Source organism: Setaria viridis, chromosome 3 (assembly GCF_005286985.2).
Source record: "Setaria viridis chromosome 3, Setaria_viridis_v4.0, whole genome shotgun sequence".
Taxonomy (NCBI): Eukaryota; Viridiplantae; Streptophyta; class Magnoliopsida; order Poales; family Poaceae; genus Setaria; species Setaria viridis.
In genome coordinates, this window is record NC_048265.2 from 19,557,872 (window position 1) to 19,579,894 (window position 22,023).

At 47.1% G+C, this 22,023-nt stretch overlaps 1 protein-coding gene and 1 long non-coding RNA gene across 2 annotated transcripts; one reads left to right on the forward strand and one right to left on the reverse strand.

The window, feature by feature from the left end:
• Positions 1–892: 892 nt before the first annotated feature.
• On the reverse strand, positions 893–3,649 carry LOC117846880 (uncharacterized). Its single transcript, XR_004638492.2, has 2 exons — positions 2,387–3,649; positions 893–1,351 (listed from the first exon to the last, which is right to left on the reverse strand). It is a non-coding gene; the product is annotated as an uncharacterized lncRNA (long non-coding RNA).
• Positions 3,650–4,189: 540 nt separating this feature from the next.
• On the forward strand, positions 4,190–7,910 carry LOC117850949 (F-box/FBD/LRR-repeat protein At1g13570). The gene is made up of 4 exons (XM_034732838.2): positions 4,190–4,562; positions 6,201–7,073; positions 7,163–7,318; positions 7,402–7,910. Exons 2-4 carry the CDS (start codon positions 6,225–6,227, stop codon positions 7,669–7,671), a joined length of 1,275 nt encoding a protein of 424 aa, XP_034588729.1. The 5' UTR covers positions 4,190–4,562; positions 6,201–6,224; the 3' UTR covers positions 7,672–7,910.
• Positions 7,911–22,023: the final 14,113 nt, after the last annotated feature.

The window sequence follows — 22,023 nt, forward strand, 5'->3', positions numbered from 1 at the left end:
TGGGAATGGGAACATGGAGGAAAGCATGAGCTCTGTACCCTATCTTCTAGCACCAAAGGAGATTTGGTATTGTGTTTTCCCAGTGCCTCCCATTCCTATTGTTCTTGGATGCTCCTTCCCCTTCCCCTTGGCTTGCACATTAGTCTTAGTAGAGAGAAGAGGAAATTTGTATATAGGTTTAAATGATGGTGCCAAGAGAATGAGTCTGGGAAGAGGAAGATAAGAGGGCCTAAGTGTAGTAGGAATGGGTACATGGAGGAAAGCTTAAGCTCTGCTATTACCCGTATAATGGAGCATGAGACTTGAGTATTCCCAATGTCTCCCATTCCTATCATTCTTAGGCGCTCCTTCCTCTTCCTTTGGTTCACAATAGTATATTGTGGATGTGCGGTGTGCTTCTTCTTGCACCAGATATGATTTGCTTTGGGATGCTTTAGTTTTGTTTGGCATTTCAAAAAACATTGAGAAATACCAAGGTCCATACTTTAGTATCTTTTGCAGATTCTACTAGACAAGAACGGTGTAGGCGTCAACTATTAACCAGTAAGCACATAATCCAAGGTGATATCATGATTGTGGGACAGATATGGTATGTTAGAAATAACCATAGTTCAAAATTAAAAAGGTACAAAATATTAGTTGAGATTCGAGAACATATATAGTCGCAAAGGTTCCCCACTACTTCTTTACTGAACCAAACCCCATTACTCAAGACAAATAAAATACAACATTTACATGTAGTAGCTACCGGTGACATATTGGTATGGCGTCGAGCTGATATACCAGGGTAACATAGGTTTTGAGCAGACAAAGGAGATAAAGACAAAAACATTCATGGTTTCGTAGATCTTAGTGGCAGAACTATGATATTGCACAAGCTTGGGAACATAGATTACAAATAACATTCAATATGAAACTTCATGTATGTGCCAAATTGCTAACAAATTGGATCCTGGAAAGGCTTCATGTACAATAGCCTAATGTATAGAACAATTTCAGTGAATACAAGCATGTGACCAGTGAATCAAGGGACAATAGCACAAAAATTATATCCCAGATTCACAAACCCACACAAATGACCATATCACAGTTCGTAACTGAAGATGCTCTTTCGAAATTGAAGAAGAGGATGTCCAAAACAAATTGCAAAAAAAGAATATCAAGACCTAAATAGGCTACTCACAGAGTCAGATCGCCACTATTGCAGTTGTTCGACTTCTTTTGGAGAATTGGGTTCATTATCTTCTGTCTCTTCCAGAAGGATCACACGAGAAGGGACCACCCATCCTCAAATCCAGCCAGCATCAGACTTGATATTGAGTGTTTTAATATGTTTATCTTTCATCTGTACCTAATGTAAAATAAAGCTTGTTTAACAAAAGAAGGATCAAATGCCTAATTGATATGTACATTCAAATGCAAGGTAGTTCATCAATTTCTTGGAATGAGATCCTTTATTATGGTTAAAAAGAGGGAATAACCCACGCCCATACCACTTGTGCAAGCAGCTGTATTCCGCCAGCATAGGGATAACAATAATCAGATTTCCTGTTAAGACACCTACTCTGCTATACGTTAGTTCCCCATGAAGTAATCTGCATTTCTTAGGCTCAAGGTCTTAGATGTTGGCCTTCCACCCAATGGTATCTATGAGTGTGCCATATTATTAACAGAAGTTTCCCAGCCCACTTTCATTGAATGGGATGCACAGCAGTGATCCATGCAGTAGCAAGTAGGTAAATACATTGATTTCCCTCATAAGGATTTTGTACGGTCTAAAGCACTGCAGTACTGCACTAGCCCTACATATACCAAAGAATACCATAGGCATTGTTGAACAGTTCAGTGTTCTTGTTGTTTTAGGCCTGGGTAAGCCAGGAAGAGGAAGAAAGAAAATATCTAACAGCAGTGGGAATGGGAACATGGAGGAAAGCACAATAACTGTCTCTTTTTCCTCTAGAATTGGATACAGACATTTGTCTGTGTGTTTTCCTGATGCCTCCCATTCCTACAGTTCTTAGGTGCTCCTTCCTCTTCCTCTGACCTGCGAAATTGTTCCAGTGAACAAAATAAAATGTTCTTGTGTAGGCTTAGATGATGAGGTCTTGAGTTTGTAAGCCAGGCAGAGGAAGAAAGAGAATCTCTAAGAGCAGTGGGAACGGGAACATGGAGGAAAGCATGAAAACTTATGTTTTGTCTCAATGTTTTCCTTTTGCCTCCCGATCCTAATAGCTATTGTTCGGTTATTTGACCTAATTACAGGACCAGTAGCTTCCCGGTGCATTGAAACAAACCATCAGAAGATAAACATATGAAGATTAACGAAAATGGGGAAAAAACAGTAGCCTGTACATCACACATTTTAGTGACGGGAGAGGGCACTCACGGAGTCAGCACGCCGTCTTCTGTCTGCAGTCAGGCGGGGAGACGCGGTGGCGCCCTCCACGCGCCCCTCCCGCGCGAGCCGAAGCCAACGCCATCGCGTTCTGCCCTCGCTCGGAGTCCGGGGGTGGCAGAGGTGGGATAGAGGTCCACCATCAATCCATGAAAGCCTGAGCAATCGCTTCGAGCTCGGTACCTGGCTGGGTGCCCTTACCGCGATCGCAGTCGCGGTTGCCGCCATGTCCGGCGGCTCCCAACGCGCGGCCCGGATGCGGCGGCGAACCGCGTGCCGCCCTCCATTCTTGCTGCGGGTGGAGAGATTGGTGCGGAATGGTGCTAGGAACTGGGCCGGGGATTGGTGGTCGAGGACGGCGGCGGCGGCGGTGGACGGGCGGAGGAGCAGCAGATTTTAAACTACGAGGGGCTAAATGAAATCAATCTGATCACGACAAGGCTCCGTTTGGCATATGGCCTCCAACTTCACAATTTTTCGCTCTAACTCCAAACTTCACCTGAGAGTTGGAGCTGTTAAAATAGGGTGGTTGGTGCCTCCAGCTCCAAAAGGAGGGTCTTTTTGGATGGATTGTCACTTATCATTCGGTCATACCTTATCTTCTTCTTCCTCAAGAGGCCACAGGAGCTTGAGCGGGTGAATAGCAGCGACGCAAGGACGGGGCCGGCGGCATTCGGGACGCAATCGTGGTGGCGCGGCGGAGCACGACTGTGGCAGCCACGCAGGATGAGGAAGCGGTGGCCGCGTAGGATGGGGGCAGCGGCCGGGCCGGCGGCGTGCCCAACGGGGCCACGGCGGCTACGCGGGACGGTGTAGGCGGCCGCGCAGGATGGGGGCAGCGGCCGGCCGGCGGCGCGCCCAACGGGGCCATGGCGACCACACGGGCGAACGCGCGGCACGGTGTGCCCGTCCAGCGGCTCCCGGCGAGAGGTGTGTTGGGAGGCATCGGGATTCAAGAGGGGAGCGCCGGGGAGATGGGAGGAAGACGGGAAAGAAAGAGGGACGACGATTCTCGCTGCTCCCGGCCGGCGAATGAGGCGGCGGCGGGGGGGAAGAGCCCGCCAGGCGGCGCGCGGGAGGGAAGAAGGTGTCGGAAGAGATGCCAAACGACGGCGGCGGGCTGAGGCCTTCTCGCGGCACGAGGAGACAGCGCCGGCGGTGCCACGTGGGAGAGGGGGCGGTGGCACGGAGAGACGGCGGAGGGACTCGGAGGCCAGGATGGACAGAACAGAAACAAAACGAACCGTTTTTCATGTAACCGGTACCACCAACCCCACGTTTATGTTCGTATTGGAGATTTCTGGAGTTGTAAAAGAGTTGCTCCAAAGAAATGAATTAGAACTCCATAGAATTGGGTTGCTCCACAAATTAGTGGAGTTGGGATGTTTAGCTAGCTTCACTCAACTTCAGGCTAAAGTTTGAAGTTGAAGTCATGCCAAATAGAATGTTAATCAAGTGATTCATTTTAGGGTCATGTAAATTATAGGAATCTCATCGCGATCGGATGGCGATTATTAACTGCGATCCAAAGTGATTCATTTTAGGCCTCATTCTCTAGCGAACGAAGGCGTGCAAGAGAACTCGGCCATGTGTATCTCTTGCAACGACGACAAGGCTTGATTTGGCCCAAATACGGTCCGAGGCCGAGTTCTCTTGCACGGCCTCCAGCCACCCACACACACACACCTTGGCCCTTGGGCTCTCCTCCGGCCTGGTTGCTTGCGCCGCGTGCTTTGCCCCGCCCAAGGCCCAACCCGAGAACATCCGCCGCCCGTCGCGCGATTCGACCAGAAAAACCCCCAAATCTATCCCGGCACCTCGGAAACGCCGGCGTGGCGCGGTGCGGCTGCCCCTCACCGTGATTTCTCCGGTCCCCACTAGTGGAGTGCCGGCGCCGCCCCACGCCGGCTAGGATCGGTGCTGCGCAGCGTCCGGCAGGAGTCGTCAATTGCCCGCGCCCACCCAGCTAATCCCGCCTAGTCGCAGTCCATTCGCGCCTTAGGGGCGCCAATTCCCCCGTCCCTGCCGTGCGGCCATTTCTCGGCGGTGGCGGCGCCGGTTACCGCGGGCGGAGAAGGAAGGGGACAGGAGCCCGAAGTCAACCTGGGCGACAGGGTAGCGGAGGAGATCGGGGGCAGCCCAGCCGGAGCCCCAAACCCCGGGCAAGGTGAGGTCCAGTCGTCTTCCGCCCTTACCTTGCTAGTCACTTGGGCATCCCGCATCCCGTCACGTCTCGGCACGCTCTCCCCGCCTCGCAACTCGCAAGCTGCGCATCGTTTCCCCCATTTTGCTGCCCAACGTTTGGAGCACAATTAAACCTTCCATCCCATATTGCGTTTGACTGTATTTGGCTAATGCCTGTACATAATACATTGGCATCTCTCGCTACCTTATTCTTGGTGAATAAACTGGTTTGCTGTTCGGCGATTTCTATATTTAGAAGGATCATAAATCAGGAGTACTGGGATAAAATTGGTTTATATTACAAGTTGTTGTTTTCTTGTGGTCCTTATTTCCGTGGGGAGATCAAAATGCATGAGATGGGCTAATGGCAGAGCATACGGTTGAGCACTCGAGCCTGAAAAATATTGCTAGCTGAAGTAGATAGTATGCTCTTTTGCTGAATGCCAACTGAAGTCCCCCTGATATCTTATTTTTCCTGGGTCTATCAAGTCTTCCATTTGATTGCATGTGGAGTACTATTTCTCTGTAGAAATGGCCTGTGCAAAGTACTATACTCTGCTATGGCGTCTACTGAGAAAATTTTGAAATAGGCTATAGCATTGTAAGACTTTGAAAGTGATGTTATGCCTAAAAGGGTCAAGAGCGTAGCTATGGCCATGACATGGACAGTTGCTGGTTCTATAGATAATAGCTTGTAGCTATATTAGCTCATTTCATGCCATGTCCGAAATATTTCTATACTCTTCCTCACTTTATGATGTACAATCATGTTTAGACATAATTTCATTTAAAACCAGTTTCTGGAAATTTATCTAGCTAATTAAACTAAGGTTTTCATAATAGATTCAAAACTATGGATTTTCATTTATATCAATAGGTTCTATGTTTGATGATTAATGATTTAATCTGCCATACTTAATGCGTGATTATTGGCTAAAACATTTTGATCGTGATTTTATGTATTCAATTCAATCAATAAACTTTGACTAACTAACATCTACTGAGGTTTAGAAAGGGCTATACATTAGTTTAGCACCTAAAAGGCCTGCTGTGTTGAATTGCTTCCGTGATATTAGAAGTGTTCAAGTATAAAACCTCAACCCAAAGATGTAATGTTCAACTCGCCCAACCCAACAAGGTTGAGTTCTAAGCTTGAGATACTTCTTTTCTTTCCGAAATAGATATTATTTCTTCCCAAAATAGAGTGTCCACAGATATATATAAGAAAAAAGCTGTGTCCTCATGCCGTGTCGGGCTTAGGCTACATGTATCAAGCGTCTAGCTCAAAGGGAAGTTTTAGCTTGTCTTGACATTGGGCCTGGTCCAACCTGAGCTAATAAATGAAGATGTCAGGCTGGCTGGGCTGTCCACGGACTCCTGTACACTCTACCACCACTCCAATAGCTTTCTTGGAACTCGCTGTGATGACATATATATATTACAATTTAAAACCTTGGGGCATAACTTCAACTGATTAAAGGGTCCATTAGTAACTCCATAAGGTCTTATAAGTTGTTTCATTGTCATAGATATAAGCATAATGAAAAGGAAGAAAACCTATTATGATTCATGTGTTAGATTTAGATATTTATGAGTTATTTTTGTCACATCGCCAATGCAGGTTCTTGCAATAGAAGTGGGCCCAATGGATCGTGGAGGTTCCCAAAAGAAAAGACATAAATCTGTTGCAAATGTTGATATCATCAGCAATCTACCAGATGTTATCAAGGACAAAATTCTTTGTTGTTTGCCTATAAAAGAAGCTGTAGGAACATGCCTCTTGTCAAGGAAGTGGAGATACACATGGGCTTCAATGACAGAATTGACTTTCAGGGAAGATGATTTTGATTTAGGTAATGGTATTGAAGAGGGTGAAAGTAACAAATTTGTCTATTTCATCATTATGGTTCTCTCCCTCCATAATGGCCCAATTCTGAAGTTCGAACTGAATGTCCGACGGGTTCATTTGCTATCCCCTGGAGGACACATCCACAGGTGGATGCTTATGTTGTCAAGAAATGGAGTTAAGGAAATTCAAATTAGGACAAAGATCTGGAGGAATTACAAGATCCCTTCTTCTTTTTTCTCCTGTGAGGAACTGGAATACGCTTGCCTGCAAGGTTGTGTTTTTCAGTTGCCACCTGTGTTTACAGGTTTTAAGCGAATACATACCCTTCATTTTATTGATTTCTGTGCAACAGAAAACAATATAGGGGAATTAGTAGCGAGTTGCCCAAACTTAGAGAAACTGGTTCTCTCTAGGTTGCTCAGCTTTGCTGATATCATTATCCACTCAACAAAGCTCAAGATACTAAGAGTTGATGGCATGTTTAAACACCTCAGTCTGGTCACACCACATGTCTCTTCAGCAGCGATTAATCTGCAAGTTAACACTGGTTATGTTCCGAGGGCGGGGTGCAACTTTAATCTTTCTCAATTCATCGGTTCTCTTTTAGATATTGAAAATATTTCATTGCTCGGGCATGCTTTTGAGGTAAGAACTAAGAAACTGCCACAGCCCGTCCCTTGATGTTTATTATTTCCCCATTCAGTCATGTTAGATGACACCTTGCTACTTTACAGTGCGCAGCTCATGGAATCTTGCCTGGTAAACTACCAAGATTGTTAAATCGATTGACTGAGATAACCCTGGGGATTGACCTTGGTAATCTGAAGGAAGCAAACGCTGCTCACTGTTTGTTTCAAGTTGCTCCCAACTTGCGATGCCTTGAGCTACAGGTACAGCTGATGAAAATCCTCACCTTGCTACATTCCTACATCTCAAATCTCCATTTCCCTTCTTAACAGTTTGTACTTTGCAGCTTATTTACAGGGGCTATGGCACACCCACCTCGAATTTCTGGGACTCCATTGATCACCAGTCCGGTCTCTTCAATAACCTGGATACAGTTGTTCTGAACAACTTTGCTGGCTCCTGTGCAGAGTCAGGCTTCTTGAAACTTTTGCTTGAAGATGCACCCGTACTTAGAATAGCGCAAATAAAAGACAACAACAAACTGGACAAAGAATCCCTCAGGCGTCTCCTGAAGATGAGAAGAGCATCGAAGGATGCAGAAGTAATCCTCCTTTGAGACTGTGGTCCATTCTTTCCTGGTGAAGCAATTTAGTCTGTTGATGCTGTAGGATCATTCAGTTGTCTTATCGGTATTAAGCCTCATCTAAACAAAAGCTCAGTTGCTTTATGGGTGTGGATGTAAAACCAGACTACCTAAATTTAAGTCCTCGTCGAGACAAATTTGAGTGCCTATTTTCTTGTTAGTATAAAGCCACCTAGGTCCTCCTAGGTTGGTCTATTTTTTTTCCTTTTTCAGATACCAATGTCATCTTGAGCAAAGCAAAATGTTGCACCTGTTTCTTTTACCATTTGGGTTAGTACTTTGAAGTTCAGTCTCACCGCGTCGGTCAAGAGTTTTTGGAATAAGCCAATAAGGAACAAGCTGGTGCTTGTGAGACTGTCAACTTTTGAATGAATATCGTTTTACCAAACCTAGTTGACTTGACGTGCCTAAAGTTTTTTAGCGCACCTCAGTAGACAATCATTCGGCCTCCTTTCTTCAGAATTGGTGGGGCCGTCTCCCCCTTCGATCCCATTTCTTTTAATAGACAAAGAATGTGTGTCACCCGAAACTTTTTTTTTCCTTTGAGCGGAAATTGTAGCATGTGTTGGCGTCTGTTGACTTGAATTACTTGCTTCAAAAAATGTCAGCTGGGTCGGGTCAACTCTGCTACCATAAAATCTGGCATCACAACTGTTCCCTGGAGGATAAGATGTCCAGCCTCTGACGGAGCAGGATGTGACTTGAGAGCAGTCAACAAAAATCGTGTTAATTAGAGGAATTGGAGGTTGCAACAACTCTACTGCTCTCCTTTACTAATAGGAGTACCTCTTGTTGCATTAGCTGTAACCCTGTAAACTACTTGTCATGTACCATGTACAGATAGGTGTGCAAAAAGCCAATACGTCGTCTATACCGGAGTTTCTTCTCTATTTTGTCCCCCCCTTTTTTTTTCTCATAGCAATGCCTTGCAGTTGCGTGCTTCTTTGCAGAAAATTTCGATAAAGAAAAACAGCTGGCAACCTGTATCTTTAAGTTGACCAAACTACGGTCGCTAAAACGATCGTCATATCGTGATATTATTTATAGGTAGTAAGAGAGATTAGCTTTGATTAGCTGAAATGGTGCCAAAGCTTTTCGCGATTAGAAAAAGTCGTGGTGACCTGATCCCTGAACACAGAATCGTGTCACGAGTGAACGACATGCGATGTCCGTCCCATGTGTGGCGTCGATTGCCTTTCCGTTCTATGTTCTGCAACGAAAAAGGGTATGCAAATGTTGTTTCCGGGAAGAAAAACTGATAGTTCTTGTGTTACCGATATTTTACTACAGAAAATTTCGAAAATGGGTGGAAGTAGAGAGGAAATTCCGGGTGGGTGGAGAGCACGGGAATGGAGAAAGGTTTTTAAAAAATCCACCTGACTCCGCCGTGTAGGCTGCTAGTACTCGATCGCACGTGCCGGCCCGTGGAACCGGGTCTGCTTTCCACGACCCTTCCACGTCTGGAGCACAGAAAACACGCCTCCGAGCCCCGCCCCGCCCCGCCCCGATGTCACTGCTAAGCTAAGCCAAAGCTCACGCTGCGGTTTGCGCTGCCCCGCCGGTTCGGGCCCGGTTTGTCCGCGTCCCCGGGATGATCCTGCGGGCCGCGCGCGCCCACAACCACGGCGCCGGCGCGAGGCCTCGCGGATTCCGCGTGCTTTCCCTTCCTCCCCCGCGCTTTGGCAGTTTCCGCCGTCTGGCTGGTCGGTCGGTTCCGCCAGATCTCACGCGGCCCGGGCCGGCCCGTGCACGCGCGCGCACAATCGTGTGGTTCGGCAGTTGGTTTTTCTTTGGAAACCCATCCGTTTTTTTTCTGCAATCCGGCATGGGAAACACATGTTCCCGGGCGGCGCCCCGCGTCCTCCCTTTCACTCGAGGCGCCTTTGGTAGCCCAGGCTGCCTCAACCGGGCCCGTGAGCCAGGCTCCAACCAGACAGGTTAGGTTTACAGGGTGTAAAGATATTAATTAGTAAATCTGCACCTCATGATGTTGGTTGGGTTGGGAGGATGTTTGGTAGGGTGGGCCGGAAGTGGCCCCCCTAACTAACCCAAGTTGCCATCAAAAGATGGTGTTTGGTAGCCTGCACAGGGGAGAGTTGCTCTCACCACGCGCAGGTGCTGGTGAATGTTAGCCCCCCGTACAAGCACCTAGAAATGCACAGATCAAAAGATTTTGAAATAAAATGACTTAATAAACAAGCAATTAGGGAGGTCAACAGTACACTTGTGAGCAAAATTTACATAGGAACAGAATTATATTGAGTTGACAAAGTGATTAGCAACCTAGTTAATATAATTAGAGGCTTCCTTGCATGAGAGTTGAAGTAAAACCAAGCAGGAACATGGCACAAAGGGTAATAATCACTTGCAAATGCCAACATTAATGAAGAGAGGAAGCAGAACCATGATGACAACAAATTTGAAATCAAAGAATGTCCACCAAACCATTAATCTACAATGTTAACAAGTAGTGGGTCAGGATTCAGCAAAAAAATAGCAACCAAGTGCATAGAAGTGCATGAAAATCAAGTCCTCGTCACCTCAAAAATGGCTCAGCCTACGAATAAGCACAAGAACCAGAGAAGGTTCTCATGTGCCTTATCAGCAGGCAACATCTCCAAGCCTCTTTGGCAGCAGGTAAAAGCATCAATATGGGTAGCAGAAATAAATTCAAGTTAAGAAAATTAGGTAAAACTGAACAAAAGCCTTAGACATCACCCATTTGGTTAGTCATCATTGGCTATAAAAGGATGCATGGCTTAGATCTAGTGCAGTACTTGCCCAAACAATAGGACAGAGGTAGGAGTTGCCTCCTAGTGAGGCAGTTAGAGGAACCCCTAACCGCATCACTAGGAGCTAACACCTGCTAGGGTCCTAAGGGGTGCGTTTGGTAGCCAGTGTGAGCATCGTCGTCATCATCATCACCCATAGAGACAACACTACTGTAAAGTAAATTAACAAGGCAGTAACATAAGAGACAAGTGGGTTTGCTTAGCTCAGGTGCAGATGCATGCACTAAGGAGCTGCCTAATAGTGAGGCAATTAAGACAAGGTATACCTTGTTTGCAAGGAGCTGCCTAATAGTGAGGCAATTAAGACAAGGTATACCTTGTTTGCCTCAGTATGTAGGCAACATCTTGCAGCATGCATGCTACCACCTTTACATCATCGTCAAGAATTAAATGGAGGCGTCAGAGAGGGTTGGTTGTGGCATATTGAGAGGTCCTGCTCGCCAAGCTCGAGTGGATGTTGCTCAAGTCACCATAAGGCAACTTGATCGAGGTCCACATTGAGCTTGGGGAATACAACCTACCAAGCGCACTCGCAAGCCTGTCATCATCCGCACACGTTACAGTAAAACCTTAAGAGCAAATACAAAAAAAAATAGAAGCCTAACCATAATGAAAGTATTTGCTTCACCAATCTAATATCCTGCATCAAACACTTGCATTTAAACAATTGCAGTTCGATCACAAAAAGTGACAAGGTCGTATCCGTATCTAGCTGGGTTAGAGCAAAAAAAATTTAGGCTCATCATCCCCAAACAAGCAGACATAACAAAAAAAGCAGCCAACATGAGATTGGCTCAGTACAAGTGCATTACAGGCATGGAAAGAAGTATGTTGGGCTTTAGATTAGAAATTAAATCTTCACCTAATGTCATATGGACTCAAAAGTAGGAGGAAAATAGTAGAAAGAAAGAGTATAATAGAGGCAATAAACCTTACAAACAGAAGAACAACATGAAGAACAACCAGAATAGAAGTGCCACTTCATCATTGTCCTACCCATCACTAATAATCACAGACCAAAGAACAGGAAAATAGCAGCAGGAAAAAAGTAACTGAAACATGTCAACAACTTCAGCAAGGTAAAGGACAACAAATTAAACATGGTAGCAAATTAAACAGCATATTAAAGAACAGCAAATTAAACAGAAATTAAACATGGTAGTAAATTAAACAACATCTTGAAGAACAACAAAATAAACAACAAGTTAAAGAACAGCAGGAACATGCAAGCATATGAAACAGCAAGTTAAATGAAACAACCTGAATTCCCTTTTTCGAGAATTCAAGCCTACGCACCTCCATGATAGTCCCAGGAAGGCTATCATGTGCGAATTCTTGTCTCAGATAGTACAAATCTATTCCAACACAGAAATATAGAATAGCAACAGAGTAACAATATCATAAATATCGAGTACAACACTTCGGCACATGTCGGTACAAGTCCATCAGGACTGAATCATGAAAAATAAAACATCTACACAACGGTAACATGTAGCGTGGTGAGCAACAACTCCAGAGGCGACTTGGGCGAGGTACCATCCCTAGTCTTCCCATTCGTCGTTGTCAAAGTCGTAGTCAGGCTACGACCCTGAAAAGCCACCATCTACCCAAAAAGCTGGTAGGCCATGTCATCTCCCAAAAGCAGCAAGTCAAGGAAATGGGGAAATAATACTATATGCATGGATCAACCTATATATGGCTGTAGAGGTATATGCAGCAGCAACAACAACAATTAAGGATGCATCAAAGCAATACCATCTCCGAGGTCAACACCTCACATCAAGGAAGTCGTCACAAATCACCAGATACTTCACCCAAGAATCCAGCACCCAAACACATTAGGCAATGTGAGAGCTCGCTCCCCTCACATCTCAACAGGAAACGTCAGCCTATCTCAAAAAAGGGAAGGTAGAAGAATAAATATAAGTCTAGTCAGAAGTAGCGGTAGTCAATAGCACTGTCCATAACTAGTAGACACGGACCATAGCAATATGTTTGTACACTCTACAGAGGTTGTATCGTTGTACCCACATGGATGGAGCTTGAATGGTAGCGATCCGTCCAAACCCTACCAAACAACCAGAGCCCTAGTAAGTGGATAGTACTCTCCTGTTTCCTTGAATTTGGAACCATCCTCAACTGCAGGGCACGCCATCTCCAGTTGAGGACCTCGAAGCTGTGAAACCTACCCACACCGGGGTGCAGTTTGGTCAGAGCAGGTCAACACCTCGAACTCCTTACACTGATCCTCCAATCCACGAACAAGCTGAGCATTATCCACCATTAGTCTCGGATAGAACCCCATCCATAACAAGACGAACGGTATGTACAGAAATAGATACTGTGACTAGTGGTAAACTGACTCGGTCCTTAGGCGCCGAGAGCGAGCACTCAACTCCACAAGTATGTGCCGAAGCACCTGCAATGTACAAGTACGTCACCTGCTCCTCAGTGTCAAACAAGGTACCACCTGCAATGTACAAGTACATCACCTGCTCCTCAGTGTCAAACAAGGTACCCGCCATAGGCACAGGGGGTGGAGGGAGTCCAGAATGCTCTCCCCTGGCAAGGCACTCCCCAGTACCAACCGCAACTCGCTCCTGCCAAAACATGTCAAGGAATCACACTCACCCAAAACACACACGAGAGTGTACAAGGAATCCCATTACCAAAGCCATGGCATATGCTCATCCATAACTCAAAAGTATGTATATGGATATCAGTAAGGTGGACTAGCTAGGCGTCTGTAGCACTAGTAGGTAACAAGGAAAATAGGATAAATAATTATCACGGCAAGGCTAGACACATAGGCTATGCAATCAATCATCATCCAAGCATCATAAATAGAGCGCTAGCAACTAAGCATGCATATGATCTATATGATTAGGAGTGATATGAAACCTTGTCCGTAGTCGTTGGGATCCTCCTCGGTGTAGTCAGGGTCCAAGGAGTCTTCTAGGTCGTAGCTCGAGTCTGAATAGGACGAGATACGGCACAATATAAATTAATCGGCATTACATCTAGGAACAAAATCCAAGAAAGCTAAATTTAGAAGATCCAAATAACATCAAACTAGCTATAAATAGCATGGGCTCAATTTTATGAATTTAATGTAACTAGTTTCATATTTTTCGAAGTTCAAATGAATTAGTTATGAATTTTTAAAGATGAAATGATTTAATTAATTATTTAATTAATTTCAGAAAACATTAATTAGAGTGACACGTGTTAGCTTTTAGTTGCGCCACGCGGCAGCACGGGAGGGTGCCACATGTCGGCATTGACCGGTCAATGGTCATCATTGACCCGGTCAACAGACAACATTGACTTGGTCAATGTTAGCCGGTCAGCGGTCAACTAGACCCCACTGGCCAGTGGGCCCTATGTGTGGGCCTAGCCCATGCCACGTCTGCGTCACGTGGCCACCCTATCCCACATGGCATTGCCACGTGGCACCCACGTCGTGCACACGTGGTCGCACCGGGTCAGCCCGGGATCCGGTGTGTCGGCCAGATCCTGAGCGCCACACTCGTGTAGCCGAGCGTGTGGCGCTCGCCTGATTGCCTGGCGCAGCAGCGAGGCGGGCTCGCGACGTTGCGGCTAAGGGCGTGGTGACCACGCCCATGACGTCGCAGCATGGTGCGACATCGCGGTGGGCAGCATGGCGGCCGCGGCGCGGCTGCGAGCACAAGGAGGCAGCGCGCGGCGCGGCAAAGCATCGCGCTGGCATGCACGGCCTGGTGGGGTTAACCCCAGGGCTGTGCCGGTGGTGTGGTTGGGCGTGAAAACACCCCAACATCCACGGCGCGTGCGGTCCCGCGGCATGACAAGGCCATGGAGAGGCCAAGCATGTGGCAGCAGTGGCTGGTGGTGTTCGTGCTCGAGGGAGATGGCGGTGAAGGCCGGGACAGAGGCGCCAAAATGCGAAAGAAGGGAGAGAAATAGTGGCTCACGGTGAGGTGGAGGTGGTGGCGACGGCTCCAGTGACGCGGCGCGGTGACGGCCTCTCCTCCGGGCATAGCACGACAACAGCCTCCTCCTACGGGCGCAGCACGACGGCAATGGTGGCGGCCTCTACTCCTCCCCTTACTTCTTCTCCTCCTCCTCTTCTTCCTATTCCCCTCTTCTACTCGGGCTAGCATGGCAGCGGCTCGGACAGAGCCCCTAGGATGCGAGGAGAGGCTGCTGGCTGGGGCTATTTATAGCCCAGGGTCGGGACAAGCGCATCGGGGCAATGCACCATGGGCTGCACGCCATCGATCCTCGACGGGTGCGCCGAGGCATAGCGTGGCAACCATCTAGCGGCTCGGCGCTAGAGTTTGGAAGCGCGAGGCAAGGGAAACGTGGAATTTTCCCTGTGGTGGAAGACTCTGGAAGGAGTCATGGGCGTGCACGTGGCTGCGTAGTGCATGCCAGCGTGGCGAGCTCACCCCATCACCCCCGCACGCGCCACACGCGAGGAGGAAGAAAGGGGAGCAGTGCCGGCTGATGAGTGGGTCCGGTGTGTTAGTGAAAGAAAGAGAGGGGGAGCGGTGGCGTTGGCGATCTGGCGGGCTAGTTGCGCCACCGTAGCGGGCTAGCCTACTGGCCCAGGCGGTGAGGCTAGGGGGCGGCTGGCGGGCCAGGCCGGTTTGGCCTCGGGCCGGACTGGGGTTAGATGTTAGGATAGTTTTAGGTTTGGATTTTATTTTATTTTTATTTTTTTTAGTTTGAATTTTGGATTGGATTCAAAATTCAAGCACACACATATTTGAGAGCCAAATAAAATCTAAAAAGAGCCAAATCAACTAGCACACATATTTTGAAATTAATTTGAGATTTAATTTATTAGGGAATTTCTAGATGTGAGTAGAATTTGAATTTGTCTTCCATTTTCAAATGAGCACACAATTCAAACAAAAAGTTTTAATTTTTTTTTAAATTTCACTCAATTTAATATTTCTAATTTTTTTGGAATATTACATTCAAGCATAGCAGAAACAAGTCAACATGGCAACAAATTAGGTAAAGTAAATATGGTATAATCTAAACAAGCATACATGGCATCACATCACAAGTATCACAGGCATATAGCAGTACTAGATCCATCATATTATAATACTTACTTACCATGCAGTTCCTTAGCAAATAGTTAGTAGCAATATCTTAACCTTTCCATGCTGCAATAAAACTTTATTAGTAATTAGCCACCCCCATGTGAAACTAAAAACCACCACAAAAGGCCAAGTGCAAGTGAGGCTACACCCTAACAAGTCAGACCTACGTATATAGAGATTTGTGCAAAAGAAGGCAGTGGTCAGGGATGGAGACATGCTCAACTGTTTTCCTTGAGCTAGAAGGCACTAGCAGCTACCACATGGTCAGTAGTAGTGTTTGCCTAGCCAGGTCCTGAGCCAGAGGGTGCGGTGGTTGTCACCCATCTTGACAAATGCATTGCCCTGGGACTTGTTGTCTAGGAGATGGCTAAAAGCAATGATGAGGGACTCCACAAAGAAGCCAGGTGCACCTGCTTAGGCCCAGTCTCCCTCAGTGCAGCTACCACATTGTTCACAGTATCGGTGAGGGATATGGGTACCCCATGGGTCCCCACTGACCAAGATCCTGGCTGGTCTTGACAAGTGGGCTTGCCCGACCAGGGTGTGCGGACCAAGGACATGAAAGTACTTGGAGTACAAGTCAAGGTGGTCGGGCGATTCAACTCGGATATTGCGGGATACATATTGTAATCCGACTCAGATTACGTTTCATGTAACAAACGACTAGATTAGATTCAAACCGACTTGTAACCCTAGGTCGTCAGCCTATATAAGGCAGCCAAGGGCACCTCCTGAGGGCAACTCATCCCACATCAACTCACCGTGAACAATACCAGCAATACAATCCAGCAAAACATAGGATGTAGGGTATTACTCTTCGGAGACCCGAACCTGTCTAAACCCACGTGTTCTTGTGATTACCTTTGAGTTCTTGGTCTCGCAATCCTCCCTGCCTACAAATCTACCACTTGGGTAACCCCCTGTCTGCCACATGGCCAAAGCCCACTCATCCCTCTAAACACCCCAGGCACAAGTTTCCTGTGACATTGCAACATGTGTGGGTGCAGGCTGTGAAACCTGAGCAGGTGGTGAGAAATCCTCCCCTGGCACATCTTCATCTACCCCAAAACCTAAAATCCAGTTATGCAGAATGCAACAAGCAATTACAACTTTAACTTGGAAGGGATACGGATGGTAAGGCTTATTATCTAGCATGCGAAACCTTCCCTTAAGTGCCCCAAAAGCCCTCTCAACTGTGGTGCGGAAGGATGAGTGACTAAGGTTAAAGAGTTCCTTAGTAATGCTTGGACTTCTCCTACCCTCAAATTAAGACATGTGGTACCCAACAGCTCTATATGGTGGTAGGAAGTCAGGCCGCAGTGCGTTGCCAGCATCGGTGAGGTAAAATTTTCCTACACATGAATGCAATGAGGAGTGATCAACAACCGCAGTGTACAAGACAAAATAACAAGGTGGGCTTGTAGTGTACCTTGTGGGACCCTCAACCCATCATCCCTCTCTAACGCATCAGGTAGGATCAGCGCATCATGAGCTGACCCTTCCCATGCAGCAAGGACATAGGTGAACCGCATGTCGAAATCGACAACAGCTAGCACATTCTATGTTGGGCTCTGCTTACGGCCTCTAAATGCAGCCTGCATCTTAAATGGAACCCTAGCTAGAATGTGGGTTCCATTAATAGCTCCAATGCAATCCTAGGACAGTTATGACGTATGCATCAGTGTACCATGAAGGTAGCAAACAAACAGAATACAAACAAAATTTAAGGACACTACAAACAATCCCAAGTACCTTGAAATATGGGTTCCATCTCTGGCTCCCAAGAATTTTAGGGTGTGTGCCACCTTCAGGGGCCATGATCATCTCACCCCTCAGCTCCCCAACAGCATAAAGAACCTGCACGAAGTACCTACTGACAATTTCTATGGACCTCCTAATGGAACCACCCAAAACCTTTGGTTGTGTCCCACAATGTGAAGAAACATGGCTACCTGCTCCTCAACACTAGTGTGTCTGCTGTCCTCTAGAAGGTACCTCCCCCTAAATAGGTTTACCAATTGAAAGAAAGGAGCTTTATGCATCCTTAGCATGCTTACAGACTCAACCTCTATGCAGTTATAAATTTTATCTAGGTTTGTCTGTCTCTCAACATCCACCACATTCCTAGGGACCCAAACAGTGCACTCGTCCTCATACGAATCAGATGTGGCCCTCCTAAACCTAGAGCACAGGAATGTAATGCGTACAACAACAAGAGCAGCAGCTTGAGAAGCCATCCTGGCACGGTACTCGTGCAAGTCCATCTACAATGTTGCATTAAAAGGAACAAATTTTAGAACAATTAGTACCGTAATGGAACTTAAGACTTCCTATAGTGTGGCAGCTTACAACAGGATGCACAATACAGGGATCATAGCCACGGCTGCTACAAAATTAGCCTCCCACTGGCTCTCCTCAACATCATCGACCAAAAAGGAAACCCTTCATCCAATTGAACATACAGCACGGGGATCATAGCCAGGATGCCTAGTGAAACTAGAGCCATCCAGAGGCTCCTCCACAACATCAGCGCCATGCACACAAACTCCAAATCCAGTTCAACAGATCAATCAGGGATCATAGCCTCGGTTGCTACCCCAGGTAGCCTTCCCGAGGCTCATCCTGAAAAACAACCAATAGTTCTAATTGAACTTAGGCAAAAACAATCATCGCCACAGCTGCTACCGAAAGGCAGCATCCCAGAGGCTCACTGCACATCACATAACTAGCAATATGCACAGTTTCATGCCAACAACTCCACATCCACGCATTGTCTACACAAGACATGTTAACAGATGAATTAAACTTCAACAGTTCAAACAACAGGTGCAACAGATCTGAATAAGTTAATGTAGCCACTGCAAATATCAAGAAACTGACAGATCTACGAGTACACATGCTTATCCGGTGCGGATACCCAACTAGGCGCGAAAGGAAACCCCAACATGAGGTTACCCCAAGAACCCAACGCAAGAAGCGTGTGGATTTCACACAAATTAACTGGAACATATAGAATAACAGTACCAACAGATCGTAAAGAAGTGAAAATAACAACAAAGCATGATAGTTGTACATGAAGGTATGCATATCTGGCGAGGATACCCTACTAATCATGCAAGAAAACCCTAGGATAAAGTACAGCTCCCTGAAACCCCACCCACGACAGATCTATTGCACTTCCATGAAATAAAACTCAACAGATCGAAGCAAAGTACCAAAGATTCATCGTAGCAGCCCACATCCCATCGCATAAAAGAGGAAACGACAACCTAAGGACATGAGAGGAGGAGGTCCGGGACATACCTGTGTGAAGACGAAGACGACCGTCGTAGGGAAGAGGAGGAAGTAGCATGTGCTGGTGGAGGACCCGAGGGAGGACTCGAACAGTAAGAACATGAGGCAGATCTGCTCGGTGGAGAGGAAGAAACAGGTCATGTCGGGGACGAAGAGGTTGCTTAGGTGGCCGGGGACGGAGAGGTAGCAGATCTACTCAGTGACGAAGACGAAGGACTGATCCAATGTTCGCTGCTGACGGAGACCCAACGCTCACCAGTGAACATGTACCCACGCTCGCCGAGGATGAAGACCCCGCGCCCGCCGGTGACGGCGACCACAAACGCCTCCGGATCTGGCGCGGCGCCACCGGCCGCGCCATCGCCTTCGCCCTAACTCGCCGAGCGGAGAGGAGAGGAGAGGAGGGATCGAGTGGGAACGAGAGAGAGGAGAGCGGAGGAGTCGCGAGTGGAGGCGGCGCGTCTAGGGGAGGAGAGGCAAGGCGGCCGGGAACCCCCGCTATTATACCGGCGGGAGGTAACCCTAGATAGCCCAAAAACTGGCATGAAGACCTATTCGGTCTCTCGCCTTCCCTCCGCGTATGCGAAAAGGCACCCTCGCGAGCCTGCACCACGTGAAACGGCTAAAATTGGCGTTCCATGCGGTGTAGCCTAGCGAGTCATTTTTGCAGCCGGGTGGGCCTAGCCCGTGACCCCCTCTAGCCTACCAAATAAGGGGGTGTTTGGGAGGAGGGGGTTAAACTTTAGCCCTGTCACATCGGATGTTCGGATACTAATTAGGACGACTAAACATAAGCTAATTACAAAACTAATTGCAGAACCCCTAGGCTAAATCGCGAGACAAAACTAATTGCAAAACCCTAGGCTAAATCGCGAGACGAATCTATTAAGCCTAATTAATCCATCATTAGTGAATGGTTACTGTAGCACCACATTGTCAAATCATGGACTAATTAGGCTTAATAGATTCGTCTCACGATTTAGCCTAGGGGTTGTGTAATTAGTTTTGTAATTAGTCTAGATTTAATACTCCTAATTAGTGTCCAAACATTCGATGTGATGGGGCTAAAATTTAGGGCCCCTTTGGCACGGCTCATCGAGCGGCTTCTAGGGTGGCTTTTGATGAAGCCGTGCCAAATGGGAGAAGGCAAAACGGCTCACCCGCAAAAGCCAGTAGAAGTCCCACAAAATGCGGTCTCTACGTTTCTCCACCCACCGGAAGCCAAAAAAAGTGGCTTATTCCGGCTCCTCCTCGTCACTTTCCATCCTTGTCCCCGGTGGCGGCGGAGGGGCGAAGGAGGACCGGGGCGGCGCCGTGGCGGCGGACGGAGCCGGGGCCGGCAGGGCCGCGCTGTGGCGGCGGACGGGCGGAGGAGGACCGGGGCGGCGCCTTGGCGGCGGACGGAGCCGGGGCCGGCGGGGTGGCGCTGGAGGGGCGGAGGAGGAGGGCCAGGCGGTCGGGTGCGGATAAGGTCGGGAGGGAGGAGCGGATGGATAAGGAGAGAGGAGAGGAAAAGAAAAGAAGGGGAGAAGGAAAGAGAAAGAAAAAAAGGAAAGAAAAAGAAAAGGAAAATGAGGAGAAAAAAGAAAAAGAGAACATAAAAATATAAGGGTATTTTGGACATTTGACACCTTCTTTCCAATCTACAAAGCTAGGAGAAGTCATTTTGCCAAACGTTTTCAGCCAGAACCAGAAAAAGCTGCTTTTCCAGATGAACTAGAGCCAAAGCTGTTTTGTCACGAGCTAAAGCCGTGCTAAACGGACCCTTAGCCCCCTCCTCCCAAACCGCTTGCATCCCGCGGGCCTGGCTGAAGGCCCGTGCAGTGTACCAAACACCCCCTCGGTTTATGTGCAAGCCGCCAGATATGTTTGTCCTCTCACACGCCTGGAAGGAGGATACGTCGAGCGTTTCACCCTGTTCGGTTTCAGTCACACGCACGCACGCTCGAGGGCATGCATGTACTCGTGCAAAGGAAGAAAGAGAGAAATAGCGAAAATCACGCGTATCATTTGGCTCTAAACTCACGCAGTTTTCTAAATAATTTTTCTAGCTAGAATAATCGATTTTGGTTGGAGGAAATTGAATTTTTCTAGCGAGAATGATCAATGCTGCAACGCCAATTTGGGTTATGATGAGGAAATCATACCTAGTTCCTATGATCCTATCCGTAGCATTTGATTCCTTTCCAACGTGCATATTATAGCAAAGTTTTTTCTCTTTCTTTTCTACGTATTTCTCCCTGGCAGTGTATGTGAGGTCACCTTATTAATGAAGGGCCATGCAGTCCTGCAGCTAGCTGGCCCTTGAGCTATCCGGGCAGCCAGCCAGTAGAGTGGAACCCGGCACCCAACGCTAGCCACTACTGGTGGAAGACGTTGATGCACTGCACAGGCGCGGAAAAACAAAAGACATATTCCCTCTTAACAAAAGCAAGAAACACATGTCACTTGTGGATCCATTCCACCCGTGGAAATCGCTAGCCAAGATGCTCGAACCAGGGTGCTGACTGCAAAAATACTAGGCAATTGCTGGGCTGGACTTTCGAAGGATTTCGATCTTTTCACTGGACGGGATCATTTATTTTTCGAGACTCGGACGAACTGTAGTATTTTATTTTTCTTAAGAGGAAGAAAGAAATTACGTGAAAAAATCGTCAAGATTTGCGTACAATGACATCGCTGCTCTCGAAAGATGCCCTAATTTCAAAGTTGTACTCCAGCAATTTCCAATGCTTAGCATATCTGGCTTAAAAAAAAAAATTGGCGTTCCACAAGCATTAATCGAAAATGGCCGTGCCATTATGGCTCAACAAAATTTCCCTCCGCTCAATTCAACTAATGTCACTTTTAAGTTGATTGACATGCTGCCCCAAAATCTTTGTTTCTTGATACTACGCATTATACTGGGAAAATGTCTTTGCTTTCACGGCTTGACAAAAAATAAAATTGTTCTCCAAAGTCTACTAAATAATCCAGATGAGATAATGCAGGATTTTGCTTCATCAAGAGAATAATCATGGAAGCAACCACAAAACCAAACTGAGTGAGCAGCAATTAAGGCCCCTTGACAGGGCTCACCCACCGACTTCTTGAGCGGCTTATGGTAAAGCTTTGCCAAACAGTAAAACTCAAAAATGGCTCAT